General features: G+C 35.2%; 1 protein-coding gene, 1 long non-coding RNA gene and 1 pseudogene across 7 annotated transcripts; all 3 read right to left on the minus strand.

Moving 5' to 3' along the window:
• Positions 1–5,925: 5,925 nt before the first annotated feature.
• Positions 5,926–8,289, minus strand: LOC104705155 (uncharacterized; annotated as a pseudogene).
• A 6,562-nt stretch (positions 8,290–14,851) lies between these two features.
• Positions 14,852–15,696, minus strand: LOC104705156 (coatomer subunit epsilon-1-like). The gene is made up of 3 exons (XM_019228085.2): positions 15,539–15,696; positions 15,289–15,444; positions 14,852–15,101 (listed from the first exon to the last, which is right to left on the minus strand). Exons 1-3 carry the CDS (start codon positions 15,641–15,643, stop codon positions 15,078–15,080), a joined length of 285 nt encoding a protein of 94 aa, XP_019083630.2. The 5' UTR covers positions 15,644–15,696; the 3' UTR covers positions 14,852–15,077.
• Positions 15,697–16,234: 538 nt separating this feature from the next.
• On the minus strand, positions 16,235–19,037 carry LOC104703711 (uncharacterized). 6 transcript variants are annotated; one of them, XR_754233.3, is made up of 7 exons: positions 18,070–19,037; positions 17,759–17,968; positions 17,381–17,521; positions 17,167–17,256; positions 16,939–16,983; positions 16,762–16,853; positions 16,235–16,353 (listed from the first exon to the last, which is right to left on the minus strand). It is a non-coding gene; the product is annotated as an uncharacterized LOC104703711 (long non-coding RNA). The 6 variants fall into 6 exon arrangements; XR_015562672.1 differs by having other exon boundaries at positions 17,440–17,521; positions 18,070–18,315; XR_015562670.1 differs by having other exon boundaries at positions 17,084–17,256; positions 18,070–18,315.
• Between the last annotated feature and the right edge of the window lie 866 nt (positions 19,038–19,903).

Raw genomic sequence — 19,903 nt, forward strand, 5'->3', positions numbered from 1 at the left:
AATTTTGTTGTGCAATCAGGAGTCGGATTGCATGAACATGCAGTTCCAAGTGTTTTGAACTTAAACTCTGTTCCTCCAACGTAATCATTTGAAGAATCTCTCATGTGAATTCGTTCAGTCTATGCAAAAGGTACTTGTTTTGGATCTATCAGGCAATAAACTTCAATTAACATTGAACTTCCAGAGCAGATAACAGAGCTGGCCTCTTTGCAGTATCTTGACTTGTCTTTTACAAACTATAGAGCAACTCCTTGTTGGTTTACAAAAGTTGGAAAAACTAAATCATCGGGATTTGACTTTTACAAGGAAACTTTGTAGTCTGGGTGGGATATCAAACTTGTCGAGTTTAAGAATTTTGAAACTACGAATTCCTAAAGTTCATGGAGATGTAAGCTTAGTGAAGGAGCTGCAGCTCTTGAAGTATCTACAAGTTCCATAACGATATCTACGGAAATGGGTTTGAAGCAAATGTCACATGATCAAAGGTTGGCGAATTGCATCACTGATCTAGGTCTTGACGGGTTTCTTCAATAGCCATTCGATTTATATTTACAAATAATATGAAACTTTATATATTCACTTGTGACTTTAGACATCAACGAATCTTCAACAAGTCATGCCCTTTGATCACATTTTTCACTTAACATACGTGATTATATATTCTTAGAAGATGACATAACTCAATTATCACTAACACTCACTTGAAGTCTTGGACATTGTTTTCTCCAAATCTTGTCGACCAAAACAAAGAGAAAGCAACCAATCTTACAGTAATTACACCATTTCAGAAACTAAAAACGTCGTATTTTGATCATCCAGAAACAACGTTTTTGGGCTAACAATCTGCACCTACTGGAGTCCTCTCCCCTTTCCACGTCTGTTAATGATAGATGTTGAAGACTGCCCAAAGCTGAGAAAGCTTCCATTAATTGTTACAAGTTTCCCACGAGTTAAAGAATTTGCAATAGGTAAGCGTCCTCGAGAACAGGAAACTGACCTTGAATGGGAGGACGAAGATTCCGAAAATGGATTCATGCCTAATGCCTTCATTAGATAGGGTAATAACTTTCTTCTTACTATTGCTTTTTCAAGTTTGCTCTAGTTTGACATGAGATATGCACCATGTTTAGACTGTTATGATCCGTCTGCAAATTAAATGACATAATAGAATAGGTTGTGTCTCTAACTTCGTTTCCTTTTTTATTTTTCAGTTGCCGTTTCATGGGTTCTAAAGATCCATTATTCAGGATTGGGATTCCTCACTATCTAAAACCAGAATCCACGCTTCTTCTTCTTGTATTGCTTTCTCATTCGTCTTCCTTTAGTGTGTGTTTGTGTTGTTCATTTGGATTATGTTATTCATTTTCTTATTGTATTTCAGAAATACTATTTCTTATTGGATTTTCCGCTTGGGTTTTGATTATTTAGATCAAAATGCCAAGCTTCTTTTGCATCTCTCTTTCATCTTGCAACGTGTTTGTGTTATTCCTTTGGGCAATTGTTATTTTTGTTAAGACAATGTCTAAATCGAATTTGCTCTCTCAATCAGAGTATTGTTCATAATTAGATGCGGGCTCTAGTCAAGGTATAGTTTTAGAATTAGAAAGTATAAAGAACAACTTTTCAATAAACTCTCTCAAAACTAAATCTCTTTCTCTAAGTCTTAGGAACATCTCTCCACAGACTCTTGTTATACAAAGTTACTTGTTTAACTTAATAGGACTATTATTACGCAAATCTTAAGTACTTATCCTTATATTTCTATTTCTAGCAACTTCCTAGGAGTTTATTCTCTGGTGCCCTTCTCTCTCAAATTCTTTTCTAATTTACCTTTGTTATAATAAATAATTTTTTTTTTTCTTTTAATCAAAAAATTGGTCAAATACTAAATAACCTTAACGATTTCCAATATTTACCAACCCAACCAGCAACATTCGGATTACCCACCCAAATATTCGGGTTATCCAAACAATTTCGGATAAACATTTTTCAACTCTTTTTTTTGTTTCCTTCGCTTATCCTCTTTCCCCATTTTTAACTGTCCGACTCTCTCCTTCTCCCTCTCTTCACCAAAATTCTCTGTTCTTCAACAATATCCTCCAAAATCTCTTGGGCATCTCCTCTATTTGTTCAAAATCTTATCAATTCTCGTCGTTTTCCTCAATTTCGGTAAAGGTAAGTCTTTTTGTTTTGTAAAATTAGGGTTCAAACTCAAACGAACGAACTCTCTTAAATTTTGTGTTTTTTTTGTTAATCTAGTGATATCAATAGGTCCTAAGACTCGAAATGGTATAAATTCGAAGAAGAGGAAGAAGAAGAATCCCGTAATTGAAGATCCTCCTCCGCGAACTTCAAGTTTTCCTCCTCTGCCAGCAATAGCTCCTCCCTCGCCAGCAATAACTCCTCCTCCTCTGCAAACTGAAGCTTCTCCTCCTCCGTCGGCAGTAGATCCTCCTCCTCCGTTGGCAGTAGATCCTCCTCCTCCGCGAACTGAAAATTCTCCTCATCCGCCAAGTGAAGGTTCTCCTCCTCCACAAACTGAAGGTTCTCCTCCTCCGCCAACATTAGATCCTCCTCAGCCGCCAGATTATGAGGATCTATCCCAAACAGAATCCGAGGAACAGAGGTCTCCTCCATCGCATCCACAGGTAACTAGAGTGAAATTTAGAGAAATTGAGATACTAGAGTTTGATTTTGTTTGTACATGGAGCGGGTTTGATTTAGGTTTGTAGATATAGCGGGAATTGAGAAATTGAATGAGTTGTGTTTTGGTACAAATAAGTTTGTTTGGTACAACTAGACATTTTAGTACATATAAGTTTGTTTGGTACAACTAGACATTTTAGTACAACTATTTATTACAATTCTGTTTTGCAGGATACAGAAGAGGAGACCCAACCAATACCACCTCTGAAGTTTTACTTCAAGCAAACAAATTATACAAAGTGGTGTAGGCTGTCATCAAGGTCTGAAGAGAACAAAACGATGAAAGACTTGGAAATCCTTACGGAAACAGAGAAGGATTGGTTTCGCTCACACTCGCAGTTTAAGCACATTTGGCACATGCATAAGGAGGAGAACCATAGGTATACGTGTATGTGGTTGTTGTTGCTTCGCATGGTTTGTATGGAGAAAGATAGAGTCTGTTGGTTTGTGGTGAATAGCGTTCCTGTTCGATATTCGCTTAGGGAGCATGGCCTCATTTGTGGATTAGACTGTCGTATCTATCCATCAAACTTTAAGAAATTGGGGAGTGATGAGTTTGTGAAAAGGAATTTTGGAGAAGAAAAAGAAGAAGAAGAAGAAGAAGGAGAAGGAAATAAAAAGCCGAAAAAAATTGTGGTAAGAATCAAAGATGTGAGAAGAAAGCTACATTCAATGAAAGCATGTGGAGACCGGTTAAAGATGGCGGTGCTCTTGTTCTTAAGCACTATCATCTCACCTAGAAAAAAGTATGGCTACATCGATGATTTTATGCTTCAAATTGTGGATGATCTATATGCATGTGAAACGTTTCCGTGGGGGAGATACACATTTGACGAAAGTATTACAAATATCTCCCGTTTGATGGATAGTTTTAAGGGGCGTGTGAAGTCAACTTGGTTTTTTCCGGGTTTCTTAACTCCTTTGGAGGTAAAATTTAATTGTTGTGAAGCATTTTGTGTAGATAATTGTTGTATCTTATGGTTTAATGTAACTTGTAGATATTGGCGTGTGAGTGCATTCCTGATTTGAAGAGTAAGTTTCAAGTGGATGTGGTAGGAGCAGAACCAGGTTGTCCAAGAATGTGCAAACAAAAGTGGAGGTATAGTCACATGAAAGGCTTCCCAATTGAAGATGTAAATGACGCCCTTGGATCTACAACGGTAAGTGTTTCTCCTTAACTATAAATTGTTTCTCATAGTGATCTAAAGTTTGTTTTAGATTTAGAAATCTTAGCATTTTGTTTGTTTATTCAACAGGAAATTCATAGCATTTTGGAACCTGAATTGTCTGAGGTCCCTCTTATGGCTCGCATCACAGAAAATGAGGAGATACAATCGAGTGATCCAATTGCTGAGAGTTGGGAGCATCGCCTATGTGTAGAAAGGAAGAAGATATGCTGGAAAGAGCTGTATAATTTAGATGTGTCTGCTCGAGGAGAAAATGGGAGAGAAGAGCAGCAACAAGAAGAAGGAGAAGCAGCAGGAGAAGAGGAAAACATCCCGCCACAGACTTCTAGGTTTGTGAACAATCTTAAAGCGCTTGAAAAGAAAGTAATGGGAGCGATGAAAGCAGGGTTTACTGAAATCAACAAGAAGATTAGTGTCTTGGACAGAAGGTTGAAAGATGTTGAATAAGGATGGACTGAATTTTATGGCTAGTGACAATTTTAGAGGGTCTGGATATGAGAATGATGGTGGTTTTGAGGGAGGTGTTGAGATGTCTAGGGAACAAGAAGAAGAAGACAATGGTGATGAGGTGGCTAGGGAACAACAAGAAGAAGACAATGGTGATGAGATGTCTGGTGAAGAAGACAGTGGTAATAAGGTGGCTAGTGAAGAAGAAGAAGAAGAAAAAGAAGAAGAAGAAGAAGAAGCAGTAGGAGGCGAAAAAGCAGCAGCAGCAGTAGGAGGTGAAGAAGCAGCAGCAATAGGAGGCGAAGAAGCAGCAACAGCAGTAGATGTTGAGATGGGTAGTGAAGAAGAAGCAGCAATAGGAGGCGAATCAAGAGATGTTGAGATGAGTGGTGAAGATTAAGCAGCAGCAGTAGGAGGCGAAGAAAGAGATGTTGAGATGGTTAAGACACGTTCGCAGAAGAGGAAGAGAGTAGGCGAACCTTCAAAGTACCTTAAGAGTCCGTATACAAGGCAAAAGAAGAAAGGTCAACAATTGAAGGCAAAATGATGTTAGTGTTGGTGTTGTTTTCATTTTGTTTTTTGTTGGTGTTGTTTGATGGACTCAGGATTTTCGGATTGATGAATGTATTTCTTAAGCTATTGGGACAACTGGAACAGGTTAGGTACAACTGAGTATAAAATAATGAATAAGAACAACTATATGAGTAAAAAATTCTTGGGACAACTGGTACAGTTTAGGTACAATTGAGGAGAAGAAAAATAACGATAAAATTAAAAAATAAAGAACTTAAATACAAATGAATAAAATAAATAATGATGAATGGTCAACAAATGTAAAAAATCAAATAATACGTAACTAAAGTACATTGGTCAACAAAAGGCAAAAAGTTCTACTTGGTCAATAAAATATTGGTCAAAAAGTTCAATAAATTAATAAAATAATGGTCATGAAATCAAGTAATTGTACTCAAGCTTATAGTTGTACATGCATGAACATAGTTGTACTTTTGTTGTTTTATCAAATTATCAGTAGTACCTTAATTTAAAAGGATCGTTTGCAGTAGTACATTTGATAATACGTGATTAATGCAATTTCATTTGAAAATTTGTGTCAAATAACTTGTTCTCATGTTTGACATAATTACTTGGTTAAAATTTACAAAGTAACATTCAAAGTATAAGGAATATTGTCTCTATATGTAGGAACATCAAATGTATTAGGAATAGTTTTTTAAATTGCATAAGTTATAAAGTTAAAAGCTTAGTTTTTCTTTCATTTCATTAGCAACCATAATTGTAAATCATATAGTTAAATTTAGTATTTAAGAAAACAAAACTTAAACATAGTTGTATCTTAGTTGTTCGTAGTTGTACCACGGAAAAAAAATTACTAAAATTTAAATATCATGTAGTTGTACCTTAGTTGTTCTTAGTTGTACCACGGGGAAAAATTGCTTAAAGTTAGATATAACATAGGTGTACCACAGTTGTTCCTGTTACAGTCAATTGTACCAAAACAGAACAAACGAGTTTGATAACCAAAAACAGAACAAACGAGTTTCACAACAAAAAACAGAACATACAGTTATACAGTACTACCACCACTCTGGAAGTACTCGTACATGCGTCCCATAGATCTTTTCTTCCTTTTCCCATGTTCTCCAACCGATTTAAACCTTTTTGTTTTGGTTCTTCCTTTTTTCAGGGCATAAGGTGGAGGAAAGGCAAACAATTGTTGTATGTGTTCCGGTACAATCCACTGAGACATATGGGGAACTGGATATATTGTCCGGTAATACGCCAATGACCACTGTTCCATCCGATAATATTTGGAGCATAAATCATGTAGTTCACACTCATTATCAACACTCTTAGATGCTTCGCTGACAGCAGCTATTGCATGCACACATGGATAATTATCAATATCAAATTGCTTGCAAGAGCAACTTTTGTTTTTTAGGTCTACCAAATAACCGCTACCATCAGCTCCAATGACATTATATTCCAATAAGAAGCTGTTTAGTTCATACACCAGTAGCAACTTCGCTTCTTCACATCTCTAGTGCAATATTTTCTCAAGAAGAGGCACCATTATCTGCGATGGAGGTACTGATGCAGAAGTCTTCCTATGTTCGTTAAACCATTCAGCCAATTTCCCAACAATAGCATCGATCATTGGTAAGAGCGAGTATTGCCTTGCGTCTTTGAAAACACCATTAATAGATTCAACACAATTGTTGGTGTCTATATTGTATCTTGCTCCTGGGAAATAACATCTAGCCCATTTTTTTTCTTCAACATGTGAATCTAGATATACCGCTGCAGCAGGATACCTTATCCTAAAATCATGATAAAGTGTTTTGAACGTACCTTCTGTATAAGACCTAGCACATTCTATGAATTTTCTTCCAACGGTGTCTTTGTTGACGTTACTGCATGCTGCTTTCACATTTTGATCCAAATGATATATACAATAACCATGTTGAGACAATGGATACACCTCAGCTACTGACTTGATAAGGCTTTGATTTCTATCAGAAACAAACACAAGTTCAGGGGCGTCTGGTACTCTTGATTTCAACTTATTGAAAAACCAACTTCAACTTAAGTAATTTTCACCATCGACTACACCAAAAGCAATAGGATAATGATGATGATTAGGATCTTGAGCTGTAGCAACAATAAGCACTCCACCTTGTGCAGTCTTAAGGTGGGTTCCATCCACAATGATCACTTGTCTCATAGCCTTGAAGCCTTCAACGCAAGCTCCCAGCGCGAAGAATAAGTACTTAAAATTATTATTTTCGTCTAATTCCACACATGAGACAGTTTCTGGATTCACTACCTCTAACATGTGCATATAAGAATACAACATCTTGTAACTTTCCTCAAGACTACCACGAACCTCACTAGCAGCTTGCTTTTTTCCTCTCCATGCAGTGGAGTATGACACTTTAACACCAACTCTTGTTTGAATCAAAGGGATGAGATATTTAGGAACTGGAGTCTTAAGCTTACATGGATATTCCTCACGCAAAACAGATGCTACTAATCATTGTGAGCCTTTCCTTTTGTTTCTGCTTGTACTTGCTGTTGAACGATAACACGTATGAATTTTGTTGTAAGTTCTAACCGAGAAACAATCTGAATTCTGAAGCTTCGCAACTCGTAAATACCACTTGCAACCCTTTTTTGATTCACTGCATTTTACCACGTACAACTTCGGATCCGACTTCACAATAACAAACTCAAAACAGTTCTTATGTGCACATTTTTCAACTAAATCTTGTACTGCTTTCTTACTTCCAAATTCTTGACATATTGTCAGATTCACACCATCTTCCCATTCCAAATGTACCTTTGTAACTTGCAGCATATCATCGTTAACAATGACGTCTTCTTGTTCTTCACTTGCGACATTGTCATCGTTTCGAACCAGCTCATTATGTTCAAACGTTTCACCTGCATAAAGAGTCATGATACCATCACCAATACGAGTCCTTGCACATGAAATCAACTCCTCCGCATTACTTGCACCAACTTCACCAACGTTACCAATTTCACCAACTTCACCAGTTTCACCAACTCGATTTTGCTCACAACCATGATTTTGTTCGTCATCTTTTTCCAACTCCACATGCATTACATTGAATTCAGTTTGATTCCATTCTAGATAACACAAAAGATCATCATCATCGAAGATATATATTGGTTTCTTAGGCTTCACTGAAACTGGAATGTAACTAAATTTCATCTTCGTCGCTGCATCTACCATCATCTTTCTGCATATTTTATCAATCAATGCAGAAAAAGTAACCTCCTCAATAGGTGCCTTCATCAAAAGAGCATGACGAACATCTTCTCTTGAAATCCATTGTATTTCATCTCCATTGTTCAAATAATTACCCCCATAATCAAAATGAATGAATGTGCGAAGATTATTATTCATTATCCCCTGAAAATAGAATAAAATTCCCTAACATCAGAATATTTCTCGCTTTCTATTCATTACCAGTTGTAATCGTTGTATCAAATGTCCTAGTTGTATCAGTTGTACCTAAATATGCAGATACGAGGAAACCTAATGTCATCTAGCTCGATTCAACCCCTAGATCCATAAATTATAAACGTAATCTGAGTCTAATAGACTTGAGCAAATGAAATTAACAAGATGAACCCAATAAACATACAAGAACACGAATTTAAAAGAAATCTAAACAATATCCCCAAATAGAAACACAAATGTTGTACAAATCTAACATCAACACTTGTTCTTACACTATAAACAAGTTTCAAACACGTTGAAATTGAACAAAAACAGTAGAATAAACCCAGAAATTACCTGAATACGAGCTTCAATGGAGCTTCAATGGTGGAATTGGAGATGCGTGGGTTGTACGGATGGGGAGGAGGAGATGCGATTAGGTTTTAATTTGATTGGTTTGTTTTTTAGTTTTTTTTATCAAATATATATAAATACATAGTTTGTTTAAATTATATAAAAAGAAAATAAAAAGGGCAAAACAGAGATATATGTTTATTGTAAAGGTACAAGGGTATATAGAAAAAATGTGGATAGTGTAAAATGATATGTTGGACATAAGGGCATAAGAGATTAAAGTCCCAACTTCCTAAGAGACAGTTTGGCCCTGTTCGGAAGGCTGTCGCGGCGACTCTTAGTAGCGACTGGTTTTCAATGACAAGAGTTTTGATTTTTTTTTTTTTTTTAAAGCTGGGTTGTGTCGTTAATGGCAGAAGAAGATGGAATAGTACAGACCTGTAAATTTCTGGTAATAGTAATTTGATTTGAATCTACAGATCTGAAAAAAAAAAATCAGCGACAGTCGCTAGTTCAAATTAAAATGATTTAAAGGATGAGTTCTGTAGCTGTTTAATCCAGCGACTCCAAATTCCTAAAATACTGATCGCTGCGACAGAGATTTTGAAGGATGGAAAGGAGATGAACAAGAGATAAAAGAGATCTGTAGGTAAAAATTTTGATCGCCGGCTGCTGTCGCAGCGACTGCCTCCCGAACAGGGCCTTTCTCGTTCAAGTAATTGGAATTACACAACATTTTTTCACATATTTTCAACTTGAACTTCGGGAAACTCGATTAGCCTCAACCTTTTGAACTTGAATCTGGCCAACGGCTTAGTGAGTATATCCGCCTTTTGTTCTTCACCTGGCACATGCTCCACTTCGACATGATCATTCTCCACACATTCACGAATGAAATGATATTTCGAAAATATGTACTTACTCATTTCATGAAATACTAGATTCTTGGCGAGAGCAATGGTTGACTTGTTGTCCATCCTCCGTACGACCTTCTTGTCTATATGGCTGCTTTGCGGCTTTTGTTGCAGGCCATAAATTCTTTCTCGCACGAAGATAACGCTATTGTAGGTTGCTTTTGTGAGGTCCATGTTATTGGTGATGAACCACAATAGAAGACGTGACATGCTGTGCTACTTCCGTCGTCGACATCGACATTGTGACTGCTATCACCAAAGCCGTACCTAGAGATGAGAAGGCCGGAGGCGGTATCCTAAAAAAACCTTATAATAATAATGACATCTTTAGTGAACAAAGAATCAGAATAAAAATAAAATATTTTTTGTAAAACATATTTTTTGTTTTAAAAGATTGTTTACCAAAATTTCAAAACCAGTGGTTTATAACTATTTTTTTTTTGGGAAAACTACCATTGAGTTAGGGCCATTACTCATATATAACTCAAAAATGTTATCAATTACTACCTAATATGAGTAATCAAGCGACTTTGTATCAACTAATTGTTTTTATTTCAATATTTCTTTTTAATTTCTAACAACAATACTAATTTCAAAAGTAACAAAAATCACAAACTCAATTTATTAAAACATCACGTTTAGAACTTAGAAGGTTAAGAGAAAAATAATAAAAGCATTTACTCATTTTGAACGTTTCTATTTTCTATAATAAAACTTTGTCGTAAATGCACATTGTAAACAAACTCATAAGCTATTGAATGTTTTTTCTTAAAATGGGGCCGGAGGCGAAGGCTTCATATTGCCTAACGTAGGCACGGCTCTGGCTATCACTATATCTGATGATCTTCCTTGACCTATCTCTCTTAAAAAACAGACCTAAATTGGTGGTTCCTCTTACATACCTTAAAATGTGTTTAAGAGCTTGTCCATGAGATTCTCTCAGACTTTGCATGTAACGACTTAAGACTCCTACGACAAACACCATGTATGGTCGAGTGTGAATAAGATACCTCAAGTATCCTATGGTTCTTATGTACCTTGTGGCATCAATCTCTCGTTCCTTCTCAGCCTTTGAGATCACGAAATTTGACTCCATTGGTATGTGAGTCAAATTACACGTACAACTCCATCTTAGTATCTACAAAGATTCATTGAGCGTAGCCTTCTTGTTTTATCTTAATCCCATCAGCTCCTTGAATTACTCTATACCAAGATAATACAATAATGTTCCAAGGGCCGACATCTCAAAATTTTCTGAAATATCCTTCTTAAATTGATTTGTGACCTTCCGCGAAGTTCCCGTTACGAATAAGTCATCAACATATATTTCCACGATAAAGATGTCCTTCTTATCTTTCTTGAAGTACAACAATGGCTCCTTTGAACATCTCTTAAAGGACATGTCCTTTGAGACACAAAATCGAGTCAAGCTGTTGGAGCTCAACGCATGCCATACAACGCTTTATAAAGCCTGTACACGCGATCCTCTTCTCCTTTTTTTATAAAACCTTCAGGTTGAATTACATAGACCAGATCATTCAAATCTCCATTCAAGAAAGCGGTCTTAACGCCTATATGGTGTATCTACCAGCCTCTTGTTGCTGAAAGAGCTATGAGTAGTCATATAGTTTCGATTTTAGCCACAGGTGAAAACACTTCGTAAAAGTCTACACATTGTTGTTGCACATAGCTTTAATTTTGCCACAATTCTTGCTTTATATTTGTTCACTGAACCATCTTCATGTCTTTCAACTTTATATAGATCCATTTTAGCTTTATGGGCATCACCCCATTGGGTTTTTCAACAAGCTCCCAAGTTTTGTCTCTTGTAATGGAGTCCAATTCATCTTAAAGCTATTCTGGTATGCCTTAACCTTGTCAATGTAAAAATGTGCTTAGTACTAGTTTTATTTAGCTTTAGAGAATGTGTCTATGCAGTTTATGTTCAAAAAATGTATGTTTGATCTATAATTATGGGGAAAGGATATTCTTCTTGTTGAAATAGGTTAAGAAACTCAAATCGGAGGGTAATTTTGAAGTGGTTGCTGAGTGTGCTCCAAGTTATGAAATAGAGGAACATGCCCAACCCATGGGCCAAGCAAGTGAAGCCGAAAATTAAGACATCAATTTTTTGGGGCATATTGTAAACCAAAAGTTTAAGAAAGAATTACTCAAATGTTATCCAAAAGTTAGTTTATTCCTCATATCTAACAATCTTCTAAAAATTGCTCAAATGTTTAGTGCCCTAAGTGTAATTACAATTTATCCTTTGGGTTTAGTTTTTCGATTCTCATTAAAAAAAGATAAAAAAAAAAAATACACATCATTTTCGATTTTCCACGTCACAACCCGAAAAAAAAAAAAAAAACTTAACGGCTGAGTTATAATATTTACGGGAAGACGAAAGGTCTCGTTGATTCATATGATGACTGAGTTATAATGTTTTGTAGCTGAGTTATCACAATAAATAATCTGAAAGCAAACAATTGATTTATATTACTTGACGGCTGAGTTATAGTATTTACGAGAAAATGAAAGGTCTCGTTGATTCATATGACGGCTGAGTTATAATGCTTTGTGGCTGAGTTTTCACAAGGAATAATATGAAAGCGGAAAACAAAAGGTCTCGTCGATTAAGAGTTATAATGCTTGACGCCTGAGTTATTGCACAAAATAAAACAAATGTATTACAATAATACTGTATCGGACAAGTTTTCGCACTGTGCCCAACTTGTTTACATCGAGAGCATGCGTTTAGCTCATGGCTATACGCGTCCAATCCGTAGTCTTCAAGAACAAGCTCCACAAGCTTGTCGTGTGTTGTGCCTCCATCTATCTGCACAACTATACACCCTCTATCGTCGGTGTTAAATACATATCTCTGTTTCTTTACCCAATTACCAGAAACAACTAGTATCGGAACTGGATCCACGAAAGAAAATGAAGAACAAGGTGAAGAAGAAGTAGAAGAACAAGGTGAAGAAGAAAGTGAAGAAATAGTAGAAGAACAAGGTGAAGAAGAAGGTAAAAACCATGTAAGAATAAGAGTCGAAGGAACGACGTTTCGTATTTTCGGAGAAGAAAGATGATGACATGGAATGCTGACATGGATGATGCGTCTGACGTAGTAGGTCAGCCATCAAACAAATTATAACTCAGTCACAACATGAATAACATTACAGTAATTAAAAAGCAAAAAAATGGCAGCCAAATTCAGCTGCTTCATCAACTGAAAATATGTAACTCAGCCGTATCGTTTAATAAGTCAGCCGTAACTGAATAATATTCTAGTAATTAATCTTTTGTTACTAAGTCAGCCGTGAAATGGTCGAGTTGTACGATAAGTCAGCCTATCACGGCTGAGTTATAGTTTTTAACCATAATTCAGCTGTAACTACATCTCATAAGTCAGTCGTTTTTCATAACTCAGCCACCCGGAAAAAGTTAATTCAGCCGTGTCGTAGTGATAACTCAGCCAAAATTTTGACAACTCAACCATCGGGTGAAAACTCACCCGTCGGCTGAGTTAGAGCATAACTCAGCCAGATTTTAATAAGTCAGCTGTAACGCTGGGCTGAGTTATGCTCTAAGTCAGCCGTCCGCTCTTACTCAAATGTTTTTTCCATAAATCAGCCGCAACATACCTGTAACTCAGCCGTCATTACCTTTGTGACGCGTTACAACTAAGTTATTTAATACACATCAGCGATTTCTGACGTGGCGTCTGACGTGGCAGTGGCATTTTTGTAATTACGTTTTTCCAGTAACATAAAACAAGGGCACGTTGGGTATCTTGAAAATACCCGAGATATTCTAGTAATAATTTTTTTTTTTGTAGATTATGATAATATTACCTAAAATGTATCACATCTAAATAAATCTCCCAAAGTTTAAAGTATTTTGTGCAAAAATAAGATTTTTTTATAAATTCAATTTTTATAAAGGATGTTGTTAATGAGTTTCAAAATAAATTTTTGGTTAGGAAAAACAAATTTAAAACTCTAATAAAAAAAATTCATAATCAAAAAGTTTTAAAACCATAATGGATGATTAGGTAATATTATATTTTCAATATAAAATTCAGATGAACGTAAAAAGACTTAAGCAAAATGAGGAAGTGAGCAGCAAAGAGAACATATTATGGTTTATGAATTTAGAAAATGTTTTATAAATATAATTTTGAGTTACTCACTGGAATTCGACTTTCCTCATCGGAGTTCGATTCCATTAAATTGACTATAATTAGAGAATTGTCAATCCAAACTGGTCTCTTTATTTTAAGTTACAACTTTACCAAGTCCAGCAGTGAGATATTGATCAAAGCATCTATCTTTGTTCTTTTAATTGCTGTATTTATGGATATTAGTTTTGATCAAATAGTTTCACTTACTTGACACTGTTTTAGATTTTTGCTGCTTAATCATCTTTATTTTCATGTCTTTTGTGTAGTCTAACCGTAACCATATTATATATATATATTGATTCGACTGCAGATTGATGCACGAATTTTGAGGACTGTTGCAATAGAGCACACCAAGCAACGCAAACACTCAAAGTATATCAATTTGCCCATATGTTCAATACTAAAAAGATAAACACTTTGTCCTTTCTGTGGATTATTTTAGAGAGTACTACATTAGAGAGTCTGTGTTTATTTTACAGAGTAAAACGAGATGTCGAGATCACACCTTTTTTTTGGTTCCAAAATATTCTAAAATCATCTAAGTTTAATAACAAAATCTTAGGACATGTTTATAGGGAAATCAGTTTAGGGTGTTCTTAGAGTATAAATATTGTGAAAATAATGTAAGATCAATAGTTAAAAACTTTTGTTAAGAAGTTAGTTATTGGGAGAACATGTGTAAGATCTTAAGATTTAATAATATAATATTCTTATAGAAATTTAAGAATGTTTAATAAATACATAGATTAATGTTTAATAAATAATTTAAGAATGTTTAATACTATTTAATAATATAATGTTTATTAATATTCTTAAACATATAACAATTATAAAAATAAATAAAATAATATTTTAATTGCAAACTTATAAAACTTTACTAAAATTCAAAAAAAAACAAACATATTACTTAATTAATTAAACAAGACAAACAATTTATTTAATTAAATTTACTCCTTTAATTAGTCATAATAATATAAGCTTCACTGGCTCTTTTATTTGTTCACAAAAATTGGATCAAGCTCTGTGTTTGTATATAACTTCGCCTAAAGTTCTCTACTCTTGTTGGATTTAAAACTCAATGACAACAAAAGCTTCAATGAGAAATCAAAGTTAAATGCAACACATCCGGAAAACTGTTCATATATGATAATGTCAAGACAAAGTTTGTAAGATAATGATGTTCTTCTGGTAGATTATAAAGCTTATCGACTCCATGAGATTTGAGGTACTTTCAGGCGAAAGATTGAAGTGCTCTCTCGAAGTTATCTTCAGCTGATGCTTTTCGCTTCACAAGGACATGTTCAGGATGTGAAAGTTTCAGCTGGCTGCAAAAAAAGACTTCTTGTAAGGAGTTTTAAGAAGTTTTAAAAAGGACATATCCATTTTCCAATAAACGAATAATTAAGAAGTTATAGACTTCTTGTAAGGAGTTTTATAGTATAAACATAGTTGATAAAGCAAGTGCAGCATATCCGGTGACATGAGAGAAATGGATTGAGGCTCATCACTCACCTTGTTGAGTGCTTCAAGTAGTAGAGTCTCAGCCTCTTCAAAATTACCCATATGCATGCAGCAAACTGCTTTGCCGTTCAAGATCAAGCTTGTCATTGGGTACTTATCAGTGAAATCCTGGAAGATTAGATACGCTTCCTGTATCTTGGAACCCCCCTAAGATCATACAACAGTTTAACATTAGCAAACACATTAACAATCTTCTCTACACTATATGGGAAAAAAAAAGAAGTAGATAGTCATATCATACAACTGCCAGGTTCAACCATGCACTCGCGAGTTGAGTGAGTGTGTGGTCTTCATCAATCTGTTGCATCACTCTCAGCTGTTTCTCAGCATAATCTGACCTATGCATCTTTATGAATATCTGAACATTCAAAGCATGCCTACAAATATACAGAAACACCAATCAATTACCGAGTAATGGTAATAGCTTGACACTACAAGAAAACAGGCAAATAGCGACTGCACTATTAGTCACTATTTAGTCGCTAAACGGTGTGTTACGACTAAATAGCGACTAAAACTAGTAGTCGTAAATCGAGAGTCGCTAAAATAAATAGTCGTAAAATTAGTCGCCAAATAGCGACTACATTACGACTATTTTGCGTAGTCGTAAATTTAGTCATAATATAGTCACTAAATTTAGCGACCACGTTACGACTATTTTACGACAACGCAAAATAGTCATAATGTAGTCACCAAATTTAGTGACTAATTAACGACTAATTACTGACTATAGTTGTATTCAAGTATTTATACATTATTGTATTTATACAGTATTTATACAGTATTTATACAAATTACATATATTTTATTAATTGTTTTAAATATATTTAAATTATGAATAATGTTTTAAAACATTATTTTTTGAGTACTATATTTATTATTATAAACCATGATTACAAAAAAATTGTATTACAAAATAAAATTAAAAATCATAACTAAAAATAAGAATAGATGAAAAACTACATAATAAATGGTTTGTAGCACATTCTCAATTGCTTTGTATTCCATCATTAAAGCCTAGGTAGTTCCCATTAATGTTCCAAGAGCAACTCATTTCTTCAGAACAAACAAACAAAAAATGTATCATGGGGACTCATTTCCCATTATCAATATAACACAATTTCAAAATCGAGACTAGAAATGAGAAACAATCGGGACAAGCAATTCACTATAACTAACATGTCTTCTAGCTTAAAAACGTGAGTGTGAGTAAGAAGATCGACAATGGTGACTCAAGTTAAAGAGTGCATATAAAACAGGTGTCTAGAGATCGGTATTACCAAATAACTCTTGACAAATTCAACAAAAAGCCTCACAAAAATTACAACAGAGGCTTCTAAACAAATGACTCTTTGACAGATTTAATAAAAGTCTCACAACAATAAGTAGCAAAGTATATATATTGTACCTTAATAGCGAAAGATACAATAGGATAAGAAAATGTCTTAACCAATGAAAGTTTACCTTACGCTCTGAAATAAAGTTGTACATCATGAGCTCTGTCTAAGAGTGTGCTTGGCTGTGGCTTTCTCTGTAAGCCAAACATCATCTTCGACCTAAGATGGTTTACGCATGCAACAATGTGACTTCAAAGAATTGAAGAGTAATACAAGAGTAATAAAATAAACATAAGGGTTTTACCTATCTTCTTCCAGCCAACCGCTTTCAAGCTTCTCCAAATCCAGTCTATTGATCACAAACAACAAAATAATATAGTAAACAAAAATCACATGTTCAAACCATAAGCTTCAAAGACACAAACACAAACACCAACACACACACATACCAGATTTTATCATATAAAATCACCAAAACTGAGGTGACTCTGTGAAAGAAGTGATATGCTTTTAGAGAGCTTAGTTTGAGTACCTTCGGTGACTTTGGTGACACTGAGGAGAGCCGAGTTGAGCCTTAAGTTCTTTAAGCCACAAGACTCAACCAAAACAGCTGACACTTGATCTGAGAGAAACCCACCAAAGAAAGCAAAAAAAAAACAAAACAATTTTGCACATAAGTACTCAAGAATTCTGAAAAGATGAAATAACAAAGCAGTTCCAGGATTTTTGAAAGAAAAGAAACCCACCTCCATGGAGACCAAAACAGATGGAGCTAGACATTTGAAAGAAATGACAAGAGATATACCCGCGTGGCAACAAAGCTATTGATGCGCTACTCCTTCCCTCACTTCTCCTTCATCATTCTTCTACTTCTTATCCTCCCTCATCTGCAATCACACAGGGGATGAGAAACGCGAAAAGGCAACTAAGTGGATCACATCAGCATTGGCTACCGATATCAAGCAGATAAATCAAACTCGTTTTCAGCAGAATCAAAGTGAAAATCTATGCTCCTACAGCGGAACAAGAAAAAAAAAAAAAAAAAAGGGATAACAAATGAAAGCAACTACTAAGCCTTCAAGAACGTCGGAGAGGATAGGTGTGAGAGCAAAAGAGAACTTGACCCATTGTTGCTTGATAGAAAAATTGATTCTTTAGTCGACCCAAGTTTTCGGCTGTGCGCCGGAGAAGCACACGACTTGAATCGAAGCAGATCTTTCCCGGTTTTGAGATCCCAACTTCTAATTTCGTCGATAAATCCACGGCTTAGCTTTTTCGTCTTCTATGCCGTCTTCCTCCGCTTCACCTCTCAGCTTCTGCTTCTTATATGTCGTCTTCAAACCAATTCGAAGATTAAGGTCATTACAAACGTAGACCAGAAACCCTAATCCCAAAATCAGATTTAAAGGGGGAAATAGAGATAGAACAAACTAACCTTCTCCCACGGAAACCAGTTTCCCTTCTAGATCTGGAGATACGGTCGGAGGTTTGGCCGGACAGAGTCATCGCGATTCGAAGAAATGAGAGTGAGAGTTTCTCCGAAAGAGTTTCGAGAGTGATGATGATTTTTTTTTTCTAAGTGTAGTGTGAGGAATAGAGGCACAGGTTGGTGAAGGTTTCTTTGTTTGTTGATTTTTATTTCTTTTTTTTGTTGGCCAATTTTCAATTCATATCAAAATCCAAAGTGGTACAAAAGCCTCTCAAAGCCCAGACTAAATGATATAGTTTTATGTTTTTTTTTTATCAACAATTAGTTTCAGATTTTACAATGACTAATTTAATAAATTTTATAAGTAAATAGTTTTTGGAAGTATTAAATTATATATATACACTAAATAGTTTTAGATTAGATTTAATTTTATACACATAATGGTTATATTTTGGTTAAATGGTTTATAATTTAATTTCTATATACTATACATTATAAAAGTTTAAAATTTAAGATATAGGGTTTAAAGTACAGGGTTTGGTGTATAGGTTTATGATTTGGGGTTAAGTTTTGAATTTATGAATTATGAATTAATTTCTAAGATTTAGAGTTTATGATTTAGGTCTTGGGGTTTGGTTAATGGTTTGGGATTAAATTTTGAAAATTATGATTTTCTTAAATAGCGACTGATATGCGACTTCTTAGCGACCGTTTACTATAAGTCGCATATTAGTCGCTAAATTGGTGACTATTTAGCAACTACATATTTTGGTGTGCAATATAGTCATAAAATAGTCGCTAAATTACGACTAAACTAGCGACTAACATATGCAGTCGTTAAAAAATGACTAATATATGACCAAATATTTGTAGTCGTAAAATAGTCGCTAAATAGTCACTACTTAGTCGCCAAAAATGACGACTACATATATAGTCGCCAATTGTAGTCGTAAAATCCATGTTTTCTTGTAGTGTGAGAATCACTAAGCCAAGATCCAACAAAAGAAAAATCAACAAGCTTACAGATCCATGGTTCCTCCAGAATGAGTATGCTTGAGAGCCTCGTTATAATCTTCCTCATGCATGAATATAGTACCAGCAACCAACCTAATAGTAGCATTGTTTCCTACAGTTGGATCAGCCAACCATTCCCTCAAGCTTGAAATGGTTGATTCCTAAACCAAAATCACAGATTCAAACAATGCATATCACTAACATTAGCAATCAAAATCCCTAGAGTAATCTTAAATTCAGCTACAGAACATGAATCGGAACATCTCAAAATCTCCAGAATTACCTTATTTTCAGGACTTGATAGATACAGAGGAGACACAGAGGAGATCTCTAGACTTCGCGAGACAGAGGAGAGAGAGGAGACGACGAGAATCGGTGGACACGAGGAAACGAGGAGACGAGGAGACGAGGAGATCGGTCGCCTCGGTGTTTCAATGGCCGGACAGAGGAGACGACGGTGAGGGAAAAAAAATCTCTCGCCGTTTCGCTTTTCTTTTTCGCGAGAGAAGAAGAACAAAATTATGTTCGAAAGAAATGAATAATAAAACGAAAGTTTCTTTCCGAGAGTGACACATGGCCCTTAGATCAGATGAAGAACTGATCTTATTCAAGATCAATTGGGCTGATCTTATGGGTACTATTCAATTAATTTCAATTTTAAAAGACCCAAGATCACCCTAACTGATCCACCGATAAATATGGCCTTATAGAATCTCATTCATTTTCTTGTATTTCAAATATAAAAACTTTAAAAACTAATTAAATCTCCTAAAAACTCAATCAAATCTTTCAAAATTCTAAAATATTAAAATCCTACAAAATCCTA

Source organism: Camelina sativa, chromosome 7 (genome assembly GCF_030686135.1).
Source record: "Camelina sativa cultivar CO46 ecotype springtype chromosome 7, ASM3068613v1".
Classification (NCBI taxonomy): Eukaryota; Viridiplantae; Streptophyta; class Magnoliopsida; order Brassicales; family Brassicaceae; genus Camelina; species Camelina sativa.

What these genes read in the sequence shown, in the direction of transcription:
- LOC104705156 (XM_019228085.2), bottom strand. Translation starts at nt 15,643, where the DNA reads ATGCATAGGTCAGATTATGCTGAGAAACAGCTGAGAGTGATGCAACAG. An exon ending in CATGGTTGAACCTGGCAGTT is followed by an intron (nt 15,445 to 15,538) that starts GTATGATATGAC and finishes GTATGATCTTAG; the next exon opens with GGGGGTTCCAAGATACAGGA. An exon ending in TACTTGAAGCACTCAACAAG is followed by an intron (nt 15,102 to 15,288) that starts GTGAGTGATGAG and finishes CTTTTTTTGCAG; the next exon opens with CCAGCTGAAACTTTCACATC.